Source organism: Hemicordylus capensis, chromosome 2 (genome assembly GCF_027244095.1).
Source record: "Hemicordylus capensis ecotype Gifberg chromosome 2, rHemCap1.1.pri, whole genome shotgun sequence".
Classification (NCBI taxonomy): Eukaryota; Metazoa; Chordata; class Lepidosauria; order Squamata; family Cordylidae; genus Hemicordylus; species Hemicordylus capensis.
In genome coordinates, this window is record NC_069658.1 from 364516142 (window position 1) to 364534245 (window position 18104).

Below are 18104 nucleotides of genomic sequence, written 5' to 3' on the forward strand. Positions count from 1 at the left end.
ATGTCCTCTCTCCTGCTGTTACTCCCCTGTAACTGGTACTCAGAGGCATCCTGCCTTTGAGGCTGGAGGTGGCCTATAGCCGTCTAATTAGTAGCCAATGATAGACCTCTCCTCCATGAAGTCATCCAAACCTCTCTTAAAGCCATTCAGGTTGTTGGCTGTCACCACATCTCGTGACAGAGAATTCCACAAGCCGATTATGTGTTGTGTGAAAAAGTCCTTCCTTTTGTTGGTCCTAAATTTCCTGCAATCAATTTGATGGGATGGCCCCTGGTTCTAGTGTTATGTGAGAGGGAGAAGAATTTCTCTCTATCCACTTTCTCCACACCATGCATTACTTCATAGCCCTTTATCATGTCTCCCCGCAGTCGTCTTTTTTCTAACTTAAAAAGCCCCAGGTGTTGTAGCCTAGCCTCATAAGAAAGGTTCTCTAGGCCCCTGATCATCTTGGTTGTCCTCTTCTGCATCTTTTCCAGTTCTACAATGTCCTTTTTTAGATGTGGTGACCAGAATTGTACGCAGTACTCCAGGTGAGGCTGCACCATAGTTTTGGATAAGGGCATTAGAATATTAGCAGTTTTATTTTCAACCCCCTTCCCAATGATCCCTAGCATGGAATTGACCTTTTTCACAACTGCCGAACATTGAGTCGACACTTTCAATGAGCTGTCCACCACGACCCCAAGATCCCTCTCCTGGTCAGTCACCGACAGCTCAGATACCATCAACGTATACTTGAAGTTAGGGTTTTTCGTTCCAGTGTGCATCACTTTACACTTGCCAACATTGAAGCGCATTTGCCACTTTGTCGCCTACTCACCCAGTTTGGAGAGATCCTTTTGGAGCTCCTCACAATCCGTTTTGGATTTCACTACCCGAAAGAGTTTGGTATCATCTGCAAATTTGGCCACCTCGCTGCTTACCCCTGCTTCTAGATCATTTATGAATAAATTTAAAAGCACCGTTCCCAGTAGAGATCCCTGGGGGAACCCCACTTCTTACTTCCCTCCATTGTGAAAACTCTCCATTGATACCTACCCTCTGTTTCCTCTCTTTCAACCAGTTAGCAATACACATGTGTACTTGACCCCTTATCCCAAAGTCCCGTGGGTGAGCAGCTTAAATGACAAAGATCTGGTGCGATGAGGTAAGGTGGGCCCATCCAGAATATCAAACCAGCATGCAAATCTTGCCCAAAGAAGAACTGCAATATATAAGCAAGTTAATAAAAGAATAGAAGATCTCCAAATCTTTCTTTCTCTGCTCAGGAGCTTTCTGCTTGTCTGGAAAACTCTAGAAGACTCTAAGGACCTTCTGAGCATGCACCACAATCCATTAAGAAGGGGGAGGGGAGATCATATACCCCTTAGTTACCAGTTCAGGAAACCTACTAATAGTACTGGTAGTAATGGTGGGGGTTACACTAGAACAGCTGACTTGATCCTCAAAGGACCTCCTATTGTTCCAGCTCATGATTTCAACAATGTAGGCATCTCCTGGCTTAATCGTTTGTGTGCTGGGTTTGCTGGCCCAAACAGAGGCTCTGCTCATCTGTGGTTATTAGAGTAGGAGCTCTTTACCTCTTTACAATTGTTTATTATTATTTCTTGTTTACACAGTCAGGCAGGTGTTATTGACTGGTTTGTTTTATCCAGACATCGAGCTTTCCAAGGACCTGGGATGTCAGAATTTTGTAATCAATATTGTTCTTGTTGTTGTTATAGATATCGTTGCAGAATATAGGCTGTTCCCAGTAATGTTGCTTTTTGTAACTGGCTGATGGTGATGATGATGGTGATGATTACATTTATATCCCACTCTTCCTCCACGGAGCCCAGAGTGGTGTACTACATACTTGAGTTTCTCCTCACAACAGCCCTGTGAAGTAGCTTAGGCTGAGAGAGAAGTGACTGGCCCAGAGTCATCCAGCTAGTATAATGGCTGAATGGGGATTTGAACTCGGGTCTCCCTGGTCCTAGTCCGGCACTCTAACCACTACACCACACATAAATTGTAACGTGTACAATTAAAGCCCAAAGTCAAAAGCATATTTTAAAAGTCCAGCACAGAAGAACAGCAGCCGATAAAACCATCAGTACAGCATAAGGTGAAACAGTATAATCGGGGCAGTTAAGAACATTTAACTGAAAGCTTCCTGGAATAGTAGGGTCATGACATTTTTTAACCAGCTGGCAACAAGGGCACCTGGTGGAAAGGGTGCTCTAGAGAGATGGAGCTGCACCCCAGGGCTCCTGCAGACTTCAAAGGCAGCCTCGATGCTGTTTTGGAACAAGAATTGTAGAAGCAGCTTTCCTGCAGGTTTCCCCATTATCATGAATGAAGAAATCCCAAGAAACGCTGGTTCTGCAATCACTGCTCCAAAACAGCACTGGGGCTGCCTCTAGAGACCATGGCATTGCAGTATTAGACCCTGGGCTGCAGCATTATGGCTTGCAATGTTTTGCAGATAGCAGTTTTGGAAGGAAGACAGCAAAAAATCCCCTATAAAGAACATTTTTGTTACTGAGATATCGAAACCAGCTCATGTGCTCCTTTGTTAATTTTACCAAGATATACAGCACAAAAATATAACTCCTTTTATACATTTTCATCAAGGTCATGTGGACTCTTATGATCTGGATTATTTTCTAGCTGACCAGAATGATCTAATTAATATCTTATAATGTGGCTACGTTTGTTTGATAGCAGAATTCGCCAGGAGGTCATAATGAATTCAATTTAGCTGTTCTGCTTTGAGGTTTAACTTGTTAATATTATATTACAACTGTTATGGTTTACTCTGTTGGGCTTCTGTGTGTATGTATTACTGTTGTACTGGTCTGTGACTGTAATAAAGTATTTGATTTTGAAATTGCTAGGATATACTGGACATTCTGAAAATGATAGCATTTGAAAGCTAAATTTGTGTGACCCACTGAAAACCATACCAGTATTATTTAACATAAATATGAGTTTTCTAGGGGAATGTACATTTTAAAATGATTTCCCACATTTTTTTTTTAGTGTCACATTAATCACCAGAGGCCATGGAAGCGACTTGTTGTTCATGCTTTCTAAAATATTATAAGGAATTCTTTTTTCATCAATTGTAAAACAGCTGTACTTGATGTTATGAGTGTGTTAATGGGCCAATTGCCATGACTATGCCTAACTAGCAGAGTGATCAGAAACTTAACAAAAGAAGTGAACGTTCCTGTGAGGCCTTAAGGAGCAAAATAATGAGACTTGAACCTGGAGATATTATAAGCTGATTCTTTTACTAATAAGTTACAATAATTGTTTTGGTAGTTTAATTGATATTTGGTTATTATTTCTTGTTTACACAGTCAGACAGTTATTGACTGGTTTGTTTTATCCAGACATCGAGTCCTTCCCAAGGACCTGGGATGCCAGAATTTTATTGTCAATTGTTATAGATATCGTCGGAGAATATAGGCTGTTCCCAGTAAAGCTGCTTTTTGTAATTGGCTGATGGTGATTTCTGTGGCCCCAATGGTGTTGAGGTGCTCTTCAAGGTCTTTTGGAACTGCACCCAGGGCGCCAATTACCACTGGGATGATTCTGGTCTTTTTCTGCCACAGCCTTTCAATTTCAATTTGTAGATCTTTGTATTTGGTGATTTTTTCTATTTCTTTTTCTTCTATTCTGCTATCCCCTGGTATTGCTATGTCGATTATTTTCACTTGTTTTTCTTTCTTCTCGACTACAGTGATATCTGGTGTATTGTGTGGCAGATGTTTGTCTGTTTGTAGTCGGAAGTCCCATAATATTTTTACATCTTCATTTTCTTCAACTTTTTCAATTTTATGGTCCCACCCATTTTTGGCTACAGGTAGCTTGTATTTTTTGCAGATGTTCCAGTGTATCATCCCTGCTACCTTGTCATGCCTTTGTTTGTAGTCAGTCTGTGCGATCTTTTGACAACAGCTGATTAGGTGGTCCATTGGTGGGGGCTCCTCCAACATCCCCCACTGGCCTTCTAAATTACAGCCCAGGCCAGCAGAGACCTGGTTCAGGCCTCCGTGCAAGTGAAGAGGACTGAACTGGGCTGCAGTCAGCCCAGGCTATTATTTGGGGGGCCAGCAAGGGGAGGGTCAGAGGAGCCCCTGCCACTACCTCTTATGTCTCTGCCGCCTCTACCATTCCCAGCACCTGAATTTTAAATGTTAAAATGACCTCCCCCCCACCCCGCATTTACTGGAATGCCATTTATTTATTTATTATTAAAAAATTTATACCGCCCTTCCAAAAGGCTCAGGGCGGTTTTCATTAAAACACCATTAAAATCAATTAACAATTAAAACAGAAATTATAAAACAGCATAAAATAATAATTAACAATTAAAACATCATAAAACAACAATTAAATAGCCAGAACAATTTAAAAACAAGTTTTAAAAAGCTGAGAAAGCTTGGTTGAAGAGATGTGTTTTCAGAGGTTTTCTAAAAATTGCCAGAGATGGGTAGGATCGTGTCTTAGTAGGGAGCACATTCCACAATCTTGGGGCAGCAACTGAGGAGGCCTGTCTCTGAGGCATTTCTCATGATCAGTGAGAAGAGCCTGGATGGGGTTTGCGGGGAGAGCGGGCTAAGCCTGCTCTCCCTGCAGACGAGCAGTCAGTCTGCTCCGGATGGCCGAACTGGCTGCCCACATGACTGCCGACTCCGTGCCCCCCCCCCCCGGAAGCTCCAGCATGCCCTGCGTGAGCGCCCTGGGCATGCTGGAGAGATCCCCAAGCCGGAAGGCTGCTTTTAAGCCTCCCGGTTGGGGGTCTACTCGTGAGTTGCCACGGTGCAGAGCCATGCCACGGCAACTCACAATCGTAGGGGAGGGTTACTTAAGCGGGTTAACCACTTGGAGGCCACCGGGCTTGCCTGCGAGCCCGGTGGTTCTCAAGGTCAGGCAAAATCGGACTAGGCTCCCCTAGTCCAATTTCACCTGATCGTAGGAATAACCTCTCTGTGTAGCCAAAAAACGAGTTGGAGGCAACTGGAGACAGACCTCCTCAAGTGACCTCAATGGGCGGTGGGGCTCATAGTGAAGAAGGCGTTCTCTTAAATACCCAGGGCCTAAGCCATTTAGGGCTTTGTAAGTTATATTAGCACTTTGTATTTTGCCTGGAAACCTATTGGCAGCCAGTGTAGCTCTATCAACAGAGGAGTAATGTGGTCTCTCCAAGATGACCCAGAGACCAACCTGGCTGCCGCATTCTGAACCAACTGAAGTTTCCGGACTACGTACAAAGGCAGCCCCATATGGAGCGCATTACAGAAGTCAAGTCAGGTACTTGTAACGGGGAATCCTTGCTGGATTCCCTGCAATCTGCTTCAGCCCAATTCAATGGCTGAAATGGACTGGACCCGGTTTGTCTGAGCCCAAGTCGGGTCGCTTCGAATCTGGTCTGGATTTGAACTGAATTGGTTTCACAGCATGTGGTCTGATTAGCACTAGAGTTTAGAGCTGGTTAGAACCTGGGGTTGCAGCCTTACAGGGAGAAGGTTAAGCTGCAACAGTTGCTTTTTAGGAATCTGATGCAGGATTTGTGATTGTGCTGCTTGCTGTAAGAATCTGCTTTCACTATACTGTACTACTTGTATATTTGTAAATACACAGGAAAGTCACAATCAGCCTTTTGTGCTCTTTCATCCAAAGGCAACTGAAGCCTGAGGCAATGACCCTGCTTCTTACTGTATAAGAAAGTAGGTATTACATGACAGTATTTCCACAGGACAAACAGTAGAAACTATTTTTTAAAAAGACTTTGTGTGAACAAGCAAGAGGAAGCAATGAGGAAACACAATGCCTGACCTTGCAAGAAAAATAGTCTTACAGCCTACTACCCATCTAGGCATGCATTCACATTACAAAATGAGTGATTGTCAAAACTCAAACAAAGTTGAAGACCTGTCTTCCCCATCTTGTGTCACTGTGTACCCTTCCTTTAGAGATTTCAGGCACCATGCCTTATACTCTGACCAATGTAAGATAGTTTGCCAAGTTGTAAAATACTGAACTGGAAATTATTGAGCTTCATAGGAACATAGGAAACTGCCATATACTGAGTCAGACCATTGGTCTATCTAGCTCAGTATTGTCTTCACAGACTGGCAGTGGCTTCACCAAGGTTGCAGGCAGGAACCTCTCTCAGCCCTATCTTGAAGAAGCCAGGGAGGGAACTTGAAACCTTCTGCTCTTCCCAGAGCGGCTTCATCCCCTGAGGGGAATATCTTGCAGTGCTCACACATCAAGTCTCCCATTCATATGCAACCAGGGCAAACCCTGCTTAGCTATGGGGACAAGTCATGCTTGCTACCAGAAGACCAGCTGATAAGTGTGCTTTTATGGCAGATTCCTAAGGAATAAAAACCTGAAGGTACTTGAACCATTAGTCAACTTCAGGGAAACTTCAGGAAGTGGATTTTGTCCAACATAGCTAAAGGGACAATTTGTCATACGTGTTGTTTACAGAAAACCAAATTCAGCAAAAACAAACAAACAAACAAACAAACAACCCAAAAAAACCCAAAAAAACCCAAAAAAACCAACAGCCAAGAACAAACCACCTTTCAAAAAAACCACAATGAAGAACTGAAATTGACTCAGAACTAATTTTTGCTATGGGATTTTGGCAACAACAGACAGTTATAGGAAAACCTCAGTAACCAAGCCATTGGCCACCTTCACACATAACGCCAAACTATAGGTTGATGGACCAGAGATTAATCCTTGGGCCTGGGAATTGTCCCGCAGACAATCTTCCAACCTGGGCTGGGCAAGCTCTTGTTTCAGGCAGAGGAGCTCCTCCCTCTCCCTGGTCCGCCAAGGCTCCATCCTGACAATTTCCATAGCACTCAGATCTTCAGACTGCGGGCAAGGCATCAGCATGTCAGGTGGGCAGCGGCCAATGGCCATGATCTGCAAGTTGAGAATGCCTGGCATGAAGAGGTACACTAACCCCTGGACCTTGGGGACCCAGTCCAGTTCTCCATGGTCCCGGGGGGGGGATCCAAATGACAGGGGCAGGGGGCCTTGGGAAGCCATCCTGCGCCCACCCCACCAAACCTCCCCTGCTTTTTAAAAATTCTTACTGCAGCCGAGGGGTGGCTGCAGGGGGGGGGGAGTGGAGCAGTCCTTCTCCCTCCCCCGGCAGTGGAGAGACCGGAGCGACGCTGGTCCCGTCCATTTGTGCCAGCATCTTTAACAAACTGTGAGACACGCTTGTGCAGTTTAGAGATTGTCACAAGCTTGCAACGATCTCAACTTTCACTCCTGTCACCTGCCAGTCACTGTGACCAGGAAAGGTGTTGGTGAGGTACTCTTCCCCGAGGCTTACATGGATCTAGCCACGAGGCTGGGTAGCAACAGCCCTCTGGCCCGCATGTGTGTTTCCATGGCCTTTCACTCCTATGAGAGAATGATCCAGTCTGGAGCATTACCCATCATCACACAGGAAGAATCTTTCCTATGATTGGATTGAATAATGTTCAAGATGCACAATTTTTCTCATGAGTAATGCCATAGACTACATGCTTGCACCCAAGGGGAAGGGGCTGGGCCCCTCTCCCCCTACTAATTTTTACAAAAAACAGAGCAGAGCCACTTAACAATTCCAGGGGATGCCTTCTGAACTAAACTCCAGGTATCACTCCCCTGGCATGTGTTTTCTTTGTAGGGAAACAATTGGGTTGCCTATTTCACAGTGCCACCAGGACTCAACGTGCCTGTGCAGGTACTTTGTCATCATTTGATCTGTGGAAACCTCTCCACAAAGTGCCCATCTTGTCATCCCATTCCCCTTTCCTGCAGATTGCCAAAAGGGGGGGGGGACATGGGACACAGTGGAGAGTGGGCATCCCCCAACGTGACTTTTCCCTTTGACATGCTTTGAAGCTTGTTGGGCAATGGATGGAGGAGTGCAGAGATAGCATGGGTGGGTGGGGCAAGTCCTCAGAGAGGCAGTCGGTGAGAAGTGCCACAGACACAGAGGTTGCATGTTTATGGGCTGGTCTGAGCCACCTCTCCTTGTTACAGAAGCTGCCACGGCATAGAACACAGGCTACAAAGGTGGCAGAAATGGGATGACACAGGGGCAACCTCCAATCCTGAGGTACAGGCAGAAGAACTCACTACAAACAGAAGATTCCATTCATGGTTTGGGGAGAGAAACCTTGAGTTGCTTTTGTGACGAAACCGTGGCTTCACACATTTGGACCACAAAAGCGAGCCTCTGCCTTGCTCACCTCCAGTTTAGCTTTATATCTGAAGGCTGGGGATGTGCAAACAGGTTTGACATCGAATGGGTTTGACGTTGAACTGCTTCGGCCATTTGGGCGGGGTTTGTAAGTCAAGGGTTGTTGTTGTTGTTTTTTAAGTACTTATCCCTTCCGGAGGGCTTCTCCAAGGCCGTGTGTGTGTGTGTGTGTGTGTGTGTGTGTGTGTGTCCATGGAGGTTCCTCCTCTCCCTGCCAGCCTTCCTCATGGCAAAAATCGCCCAGTTCGGTTGTTCTTTGGTCCTTTCTGGGCCTTTCCCCCATCAAGATGACCATTTGGAGGCTGCCATGCATGCGCAATGGGCCCCTGTGTGGCCGGTCATTTAAAAATCTTTTTAAAAATTGACTCGTGAACCCCCCCAAACCAAACCAAACCGAGGGGGGGGGGTTGATGGGGGGCAAAACCGAACTGGACTCAAACCAAACCGAGCCAGATGGTTTTGTGCACACCCCTACTGAAGGTGGCCACTGTAATCTGCCTATGCACATGCATTTTGTCCCCTACTGTTATGTACTGTATCTATATCCTGTTTTGCCCTTGCAAATTTCCCTCTGTTGACATATGATCAACCTCTTAATAAGCCTAAATGAATATTGTAAAAGATGACCCGCATATTAGAAACCACTATATTTTTTAAAAATCAGTTCTTCTGCTTATTCAAAGAACATGGCAGAGTTATTTCTTTAAATTATTATTTTCTTTCTTTTTTACTTACAGAATAAACAACATTAAAAAAATAAAGACAAATTTCCTCTTGTGGCATGCAGGCTGTCCCTTCCAACTCACAAGTTGAAGGGTAATTAAAAGAGGTTAGGTTGATGCTTTTGGGAATCCAGGTTTTAACTTGCACTCTAGCCAATTACAAAGTTGTTTTTTAAAAAAATAAAAATCTTTTCATAAGTAAGTACATGATTATTTATGTGTTGCATGTTGTATTCATTCATTGTGAAAGGGTTGGTAGTGTGAACAGAACTGGCCTTACCCTCTGATATAGGTCCTGGCCTTGTGCTTCTGTGTGTCCCATTGTTCTACATCCCCTACCTCCACTCTGCCTTGTCCTCTCTTGCTCTGTTTTCTCAGGGAAGAGGAATAAAAGTCTTATGGAAAGCAACTCTAAAGTGTGCCTCAATCTCCAAAATGACTGTATTGGAGCTAGAGTTGATATTTTATTTCATTAAACATTGTAGCAAATATAATAGGTCTTCCCGTGTATATTTGTACGCACTGAATAAAGCTGCTGATTAAGTGGGTGAGGATCTTAATTCCATCTCCACTTTTGATTTGAAACAAGCAATATCTTGTTTCTGGGATGACATTAGCAAATGGTAGGGGTTCCACTCCAAGACTGTTCAGTTCAAGAGACCTCTTCATTTTCAGAGCTCCCATTTCCTTCATTTCAGGGCCATTTGTTCCAGGACCCATTCAAACGCCCCCGCCTCCCACTAGTGTTATTTGTTTTCTTAAACAAATGAGCACTTTTTTTTGGTAATTCTTAAACTACACAGTAGATATTGCTTGTTTCAAATTCATCATACATGTGGTTTCGATTAGCACTTCCCTTGTGAGCACACTTCACCATTCATGAATGTAGGTTACACTTGTTGGGAGGTACACAATGCACTAAACTTCCACTTGCCACATGATGCCTGGGTCCCTTGTACAGGAACAGAGAAGTGAAATGGTACCTCACTTTTAACAATGGCTCTTCAATATGCACTATTGTTCCACTATCATCTGTTTCCTTGATAGGAAGCATTCCCCTTCAGACAAATGGGAATTTGGTGTAAAAGCAGATATTGCTTGGGTGAAAACAATATTGCAAGCAATTGTGAAACTGCATAGTACTACCATGACCTCCTAACACCCTATTGGAATAAAATGGATCACTTCTGATCTCCACTAATTCGACCCATAGATATATTTTTTAAAAAATTATGTTGTTCAAATCTTTTTGGAGATAGATCATTAATAATATTGAGAAAATGACAGGTTACTATTTGCCTTTGGAACTCGAACTATCCTGTTCTGTGATATTAATACAATAATGTTAAGAGGAGCCTGGGAGTTAATCATCCGTTTCCTGACTGCTGCCAGAGTGGTAATCAGTAACAACTGGGAAAATCCAGATTCACCAACTTGGTATGAAAATCGCATATATTAGTTATGAATATCCCATACCTTGATGGGATATAGTGTATCTAATTTAATTAATTTAATTAATTGTGTCAGGACAAGGGAAGAAAGGCAACCAGAAAATAGATTTATTCATAACTGGTCCCTTTTTAATCAATTATTGGAATAATAAAGTACAGGATAATGCACAGCCATTTGCTTTGCTAGGAATGATTTAAGATACACTAAAGATATAGCATGATATATGTCTCACATGCAAGTATATGTTTGGATGTATCTGAATATAGTGCATATATTGTATGTGTACCTGGGATAGGTGCATGTGAGTGAACATGTATTATTTCTTGTTTACACAGTCAGACAGGTGTTATTGACTGGTTTGTTTTATCCAGACATCGAGTCCTTCCCAAGGACCTGGGATGGCTGCATTTTATTGTCACTGTTGTTGCTGTTGTTATAGATATCGTCAGAGAATATAGGCTGTTCCCAGTAAAGCTGCTTTTTGTAATTGGCTGATGGTGTTTTCTGTGGCCCCTATGGTGTTGAGGTGCTCTTCAAGGTCTTTTGGAACAGCACCCAGGGCGCCAATTACCACTAGGATTATTTTGGTCTTCTTCTGCCACAGCCTTTCAATTTCAATTTGTAGATCTCTGTATTTGGTGATTTTTTTCTATTTCTTTTTCTTCTATTCTGCTATCCCCTGGTATTGCTATGTTGATTATTTTAACTTGTTTCTCTTTCTTCTTGACTACAGTGATATCTGGTGTATTGTGTGGCAGATGTTTGTCTGTTTGTAGTCGGAAGTTCCATAATATTTTTACATCTTCATTTTCTTCTACTTTTTCAATTTTATGGTCCCACCCATTTTTGGCTACAGGTAGCTTGTATTTTTTTACAGATGTTCCAAATTGTATCATCCCTGCTACCTTGTCATGCCTTTGTTTGTAGTCAGTCTGTGCGATCTTTTGACAACAGCTGATTAGGTGGTCCACTGTTTCATCTGCTTCTTTACAAAGGTGGCACTTGCTGTTTGTTGTGGATTTTTCGCTGTTGCTTCTTCTTGCATTTGTTCTTAGTGCCTGTTCTTGTGCAGCCAGTATTAAACCCTCTGTTTCTTTCTTCAAGTAACCATTCTTAAGCCATTGCCAGGTCTTGCTGATGTCTGATTTTCCACTTATATTGTGCTAATATTGACCATGCAGGGGCTTATTTTTCCATTTTTCTGCTCGGTTCTTGACTTGTTCTTTCTTGTAGGCCTGCTTGGTTTCATTGGTGTTGAATAGTTTCTCGTTATTGACCATTTGAAGTGCATCTTCTTCACTGTCCTTGATACATTCTTCAAGGCCTCTTTTCACCTCCTCTACTGTTTGATGGATTTGTAGCATTCCTCTTCCACCTGAGCTGCGAGGGAGGTATAGCCTATCGACATCACTGCGGGGGTGCAGAGCATGATTGATGGTCATTATTTTCCTGGTCTTACAATCTAGCGTCTCTAGCTCTGCCTGGGTCCAGTCTATTATTCCTGCAGTGTATCTGATAACAAGTATAGCCCAGGTGTTTATGGCTTGTATGGTGTTCCCTCCATTGAGTTTGCTTGAGGATTTTTCTAACTCTCCTGATGTATTCACTTCCAATTTTTCTTTTAACTTCAGTGTGTGTGATGTTATCAGCCTGGAGAATGCCCAAGTATTTGTAATGTTCTTTCTCTTCCAGGTTCTTGATCTTGCTTCCACTGGGCAGTTCTATTCCTTCTGTTTTTCTTATTTTTCCTCTGTTCATTATTAATGCAGCACACTTGTCTAGTGCAAACTCCATTGCTATATCGCTACTGAATATACAGACAGTGTTTAGCAGTGATTCAATTTCTGACTGGGACTTTCCATACAACTTCAGATCGTCCATGTACAGCAGATGGTTGATTTTACATGATGTTTTAGATGTTTGGTATCCGAGGCCTGTTCTGTTTAGTATTTGTGAAAGTGGGGTCATGGCAATTACAAACAACAGAGGGGATAGTGAGTCCCCTTGGAAAATGCCTCTTCTAATGCTAACCTGTCCAAGTGTCTCGCCATTGATTATTAACTGTGTACTCCACATGCTCATTGCTTTTTTTTATAAATATCTGAATGTTTTTGCTGACACCAGTTGTTTCTAAACATTTTAGTATCCACGTGTGAGGCAATGAATCAAATGCTTTCTTGTAGTCAAGCCATGCAACACTTAGATTGGTTTTTCTTCTCTTGCCATTTTCTAAAATCATTTTGTCAATCAGCAGCTGGTCTTTTGTGCCTCTGGTGTTTGGACAATTTCCTTTCTGTTCAACTGAAAGCTGTTTGTTAGTTAATAAGTGTTGCATCACTTCATCTGCTATTATTCCAGTTAATAATTTGAGCATGGTTGGCAGGCAGGTTATTGGTCTATAATTACTTGGAACTGCACCTTTTGCTGGGTCTTTCATGATGAGATGAGTTTTCCCAGTTGTAAGCCATTGTTCAATATCACCTCCTTGCAAAATGTGATTGAACTGTTTTGATAGTTGTTTATGAAGGCTTGTTAGGTGTTTAAGCCAAAAGCCATGCAGTTCATCGTCGCCTGGTGCAGTCCAATTTTTAATTTTCTTTGCTCTTTCACTTATAAATTCTGGTGTTATTATTAGATCTTGCATTTGATGGTTACATTTTTTGACCTCTTTTATCCAGCCTGCTTTTTGATTATAATCTATTGGATTGTCCCATAATTTCCCCCAGAATTGCACTGTTTCTTCTTTATTTGGTATTTCTACGTTCCGTGAAGTTTCTCCTTCTATGCTTTGGTAGAAACGTCTCTGATTCAACTGGAATTGGAGATTCTGCCTGTGTTGTTTAATTCTGGCTTCATATCTGCTAATCTTCTTTGACACTGCTGTTATTTGCTGCTTTATTATTTACAGGACTTCTCTAATTCTCCTTGAATCTAGGTGGTATTTTTGGATCAGATACTGTTTGGTGTTTTCATTCTTCAGCTTCTTGTCTTTCATATCTTTCAATTTACTAGCATCTGATCTAAGCCTGGAGATTTTATTTTCTAATCTAATCTTCCATTTAGGTGATGTACTGCTTTCTTTTTTTACAGGTCCACTGATCTTATATCCAAGCTCTTGTGTTGTTATTGTTGCTGCGCTGTACATTAGTTGGTTTGTTTCTTGCAAATTCTTGGTTGTTATTTCTGCAAGTGCAGCATTGACATCTTTTAATGCCTGAGCAAGTTGTTTTTTTGGCAACTGTTTTTAGAGCTGGAAGTTGAACCCTGGTGGTTGTTTGGTTCATGTGCTCAGTTATTTTTTGCTTTAGTTCTTGTTGCTTTTCTGTTAAACGGCATTTGGGTTTTTGAGGTGAAGGCAAAGGGGAGGTTACCTGGTTTTGATTTTGAAACAGTTCCGCAACAGTGACATCCTCTATTTCCAACACCTCCTCCACCTGCGCCTGAGCAACTTCTTCAATTTCAATTACATGTATTATTTATTTATTTATTTATTTTTACCTTTATATCCCGCTCTTCCTCCAAGGAGCCCAGAGCGGTGTACTACATACTTGAGTTTCTCCTCACAACAACCCTTTGAAGTAGGTTAGGCTGAGAGAGAAGTGACTGGCCCAGAGTCACCCAGCTAGTTTCATGGCTGAATTGGGATTTGAATTCGGGTCTCCCCGATCCTAGTCCAGCACTCTAACCACACACTCTGTGTGTGTACTCCGTGTATGTGTGTGTTTGTTTGTGTGGGGGGGGGGGCGTAACTAGGGGGGCAGGCAGGGCACGTGCCCTGGGTGCCACTTGGTAGGGGGCGCCAAAAAGTGCACCCGCCGATCCCTGCCTTTCTTGAAAAAAATTTTTTTGAGCGTAGCAGGCTGCAGTCCGACTCCGCAAAGAGTAGTCCGCGTGTGGGTGGCGCCCCCTCCCCCGGTCCCAGCGCCGCCCCCCCATCCCTCGGTTGACCCCAAGAGCCCCTGTGCCATTCGTTTAAACGCGGACTGATTTTCAACTGGCTTTGACCCGTTGCCCTTGCCGCCTACAGGCTCACCCCACACGCCGCTCTGACGCCCGCCCGCCTTTGACCCCGGCTCCTTCCCCCGCCTCCCTGCGCCCAACAGCTCCCACTAGCTATGGAGGGCTTAAGCGAAACATGCGCGCTTGGTAGCTGCTGCTGCCGCCGCCGCGCTCCCAGCCAGCAGCTCTGCCTTCCCTGCCAAGATCGCTACTCGCCTTGATCTTGTTCACTGTTTGTGGGCGATGCTGCTGCTGCAGCAATATGACTGATGTTGTGTTTCCCCCCCTTCAAGTAACCTGATGCTTCTTCTTCCCAGTGGCTGTCGGGTCCTCCCCACCTCTGAGGCGCGCGCCTTTCCCGGCTTCACCAGACCGATGTCCCCGCCACGCTGCCCTCGCCGGAAGAAGCTCCCTCCGCACCACCATGAACACGATCATCTTCAATAAGCTCAGCAACCAGATGCTCTTCAAGGAAAGTGCCAAGGAGAGGGACAGGAGCAGCAGCCAGCCGTACGGGGGGGTCCTCGACGTCTCGCCCCATCCGGAGGTGCTCATTCCTGACAGCGCGTCCATTAAAGACAACCTCAGCCTTCAGCACAGGAGGACAGGGTAAGACGACCCTTGAAACCCACTGATCGATTAGTGTGTGTGAGGAAGGGGGCAAGAAGTCCATCAATGCAAGTGGAGCCACAAGTCACTCTCCTGGTGCATTGCGTGAGTTTCCTTTTGCAATCCCACCTCGAGGTGGGATTGCAAAAGGAAACTCACGCAATGCAAGTGGAGCCACAAGTCGATCTCCTGGCTTGCATTGCTGTGAGTTTCCTTTTGCAATCCCACCTCAAGGTGGGATTGCAAAAGGAAACTCACGCAATGCAAGCCAGGGGTGGTTGGGGGGCTGCCGCTCGTCTTTAGGGTGTTGCACAGTTACACCATGCTTACCATATGTAGGGGGAGGTCATGCTCCCAACAAGCCCCTTATTCTCTCTGCTGCTCAGTTTCCTATCTGCATAATGGCAAGAAGAATAATTGCTTCATGTGTCTGTTTTGACAAATGTGAATATTTTCAAATTGTATTACAGAGTTGCAAAATACCATTGGAACATACTACATTGTAATGCACAAATATGTTTATGATCAGCAATGTAGTTTTTGTGGGGACTTACTATGCAAGAAAAACCATTCTGCATATCAACTAGGATAGAAGCCCATTTGATTCTTTTGTTCTGCAGGGTCCTTGAGTGGATGAGGTCTTAGTTCTAGTCAGGAGACTGTTTCCTTTAACTGGTCAGCAACTGACCTTCTGTGCCCCTTTTCTGTGGTTCAGGCAGCAGCAGTAAGGGATGCAAAACAAGCAACCTGATACTTTTTAATAGGATGGAATACTATTTTTGTAACTTTATGCATGTTTTTGAATTTGAGCATTTCATAATATATAATATTTTCCTGCCTAACGAACCAAATTAGAAAATTAATGAGCGTGAGTTGCAATTTCTGCATTTTTGGTTGTTTATTGCATTTTTGGTTGTTTATTGCATTTTGAAATTTTTGTGTGTCAGTCAGATGTATGTTGGGGGGGCGGGGGGTGCAATTTCAGTGCTTGCCCTAGGAGCCGTTTTCCCTAGTTACGCCTCTGTATATATATATATAATCACACACACACACTCCATATATATACGGAAGGAAAAATGAATCCAGCTGTGCATGTTTGCTCTTTGTATGTGTTTTTCTCTGCTTTGGGGAGTTATTGTTTTTTGTGATTTTCTGTCAGTATTGCTAGTCTATGGATATTTACATAATTTTGGTTGTTTTGCTTTTTGTAATCTAAATGTTTATTTATTTTTTTAGAAGATTAAAAGGGTGGGAGAGTGTGTTGGCAATATTTCAAGCTAGAACTGTACTGTTTTTTAAAAAAAATCATTCCAGTAGCTATAGTTAAAAGAAACAGACTTGCGTATCCTGAGTCATAAGGCTGAATTGTTCTGATCATAGGCAGAAGAGGCTTTAAGTCAGGCTAGAAAAAACATGCCAATTGAGTCGATGTATCTAAAAAGTCTTTAGCAGAGACAGTGATTATCTATTTTCTGCATCAAGACAGAATGTTGGAGGCAGGTCACTTGAAGAAAAATAGGCACTGAGCTGCTTCCTCAAATGAAAGGATCAACAAGGGAAATAAATGATCAGGACGAATATGAATGAGTTATCTTTCAACCTCAATGTTTGAGCTTGGCTTGCCTATTGACAGGGCTTCCCATTGGGCATGGATTTGGTACTCACAAATGGGTATACTAAGAACATGTTTTGACCACCCAGAAACATACAATGAGCAGCTCATATAGTCCCAGGTGCATTAATCCACACACATGCCTAAATATAACATTTTCCAAAACATATACTTCATATCGCATTTTCAAAATAGAAATTAAAATCTACAGAATAAAAATAAAAATATAAGCAGTAATAGACAATCAACAGCAGTAACAAACACATCTGTCATGCCTTGCCCTTTATAGCAGGGATGACCTTCATCAATCCCAAAATAACAATATGGGAACAAGGGATGGGAATCTGAGGGAAGGGGTTCTAGAATGAAGATGCCACCATGGAAAAGGCCCCTGGTCCTTGTGCCCATCACATAATTTCTGATAAAGAGGGCCTGAGCAGCTGCCAATAGATTATTATTATTATTATTATTATTATTATTATTATTAATTCAATTTCTATACTGCCCTTCCAAAAATGGCTCAGGGCAGTTTATACAGAGAAATAACAAACAAACAAGATGGCTCCCTGTCCCCAAAGGGCTCACATTCTAAAAAGAAACATAAGATAGACACCAGCAACAGTCACTTGGGGTACTGTGCTGGGGGTGGATAGGGCCAGTTACTCTCCCCCTGCTAAATAAAGAGAATCACCACGTTAAAAGGTGCCTCTTTGCCAAGTTAGCAGGGTACTCCATCAAATAATAGATTTGATGGAGACAGTAACTAGTACCAAATACTAAAATGTGGGGTCCCATCTGGAACTCACTGTCAGGAGGATTGTAGCTGGCAGTCTCTCATTCCCATTCCCTACTCGACAAGCATGGCTAGTGGCAGCCAGGCTCATTCATCTGTGAATAATATTTTTCACTTAGTTTCATCTTTAGCGAGGAAGAAGTGTTATCATTAAATAGCTTTTGCCTTCCAGAGAGGTTTAATTTCATTCTAATTTGTATCTTGCGGAGCTGATGAATAAGAAAGGCCAGGGAAAGGTTTCCTGATAATTCGTAGGAAATCTGTGTGAAGGAATATACAAGAACAACACAGATCAGTAATTTCCTGACTCACAACTCATTCTCTTATTCTCATTCGCACAACCATTTCTCCTATTGTGAACCACATGCACTAATATGTGATATATGAACTTTCCCTGGACTGCTTAGGAATAGGTTCAGATAAAATCGTTTCATTTGCTGCATATTTTTGGATGATTGGAAATGCATCCTTTTAATGCATGCTAATCCCAAGTCTATGTGTCAGATTCCCAATTTATTTACTTGATTACAATACTTCTGCCACACATTTTACACTGTCCTGAATGAGAACCCCAATTATGCACTGAGAACTCAAGCGGGATTAGAGGCCTCTCTGCCCCTAACCTTCACCATGAGCTTTTTCCTG

At 43.0% G+C, this 18104-nt stretch overlaps 1 protein-coding gene across 5 annotated transcripts in view; it reads left to right on the forward strand.

Annotated features, from left to right (window-relative positions):
• LOC128347180 (homeobox protein Mohawk-like) overlaps window positions 1-18104 on the forward strand; it is a 51491-nt gene that overhangs the window by 9627 nt on the left and 23760 nt on the right. For 3 of the 5 annotated variants that reach the window (XR_008317421.1, XR_008317422.1, XM_053301432.1), the window contains exon 3: window positions 14763-15054. Coding sequence is in view for 3 of the 5 variants with exons in the window: in XM_053301432.1 (XP_053157407.1) it covers window positions 14763-15054 (292 nt within the window). In the remaining 2 variants the exon portion in view is untranslated. Of the gene's footprint in view, window positions 1-14762; window positions 15055-16536; window positions 16619-18104 lie in introns of those variants that run through there. The other 2 variants (XM_053301434.1, XM_053301433.1) reach the window with 2 other exon arrangements.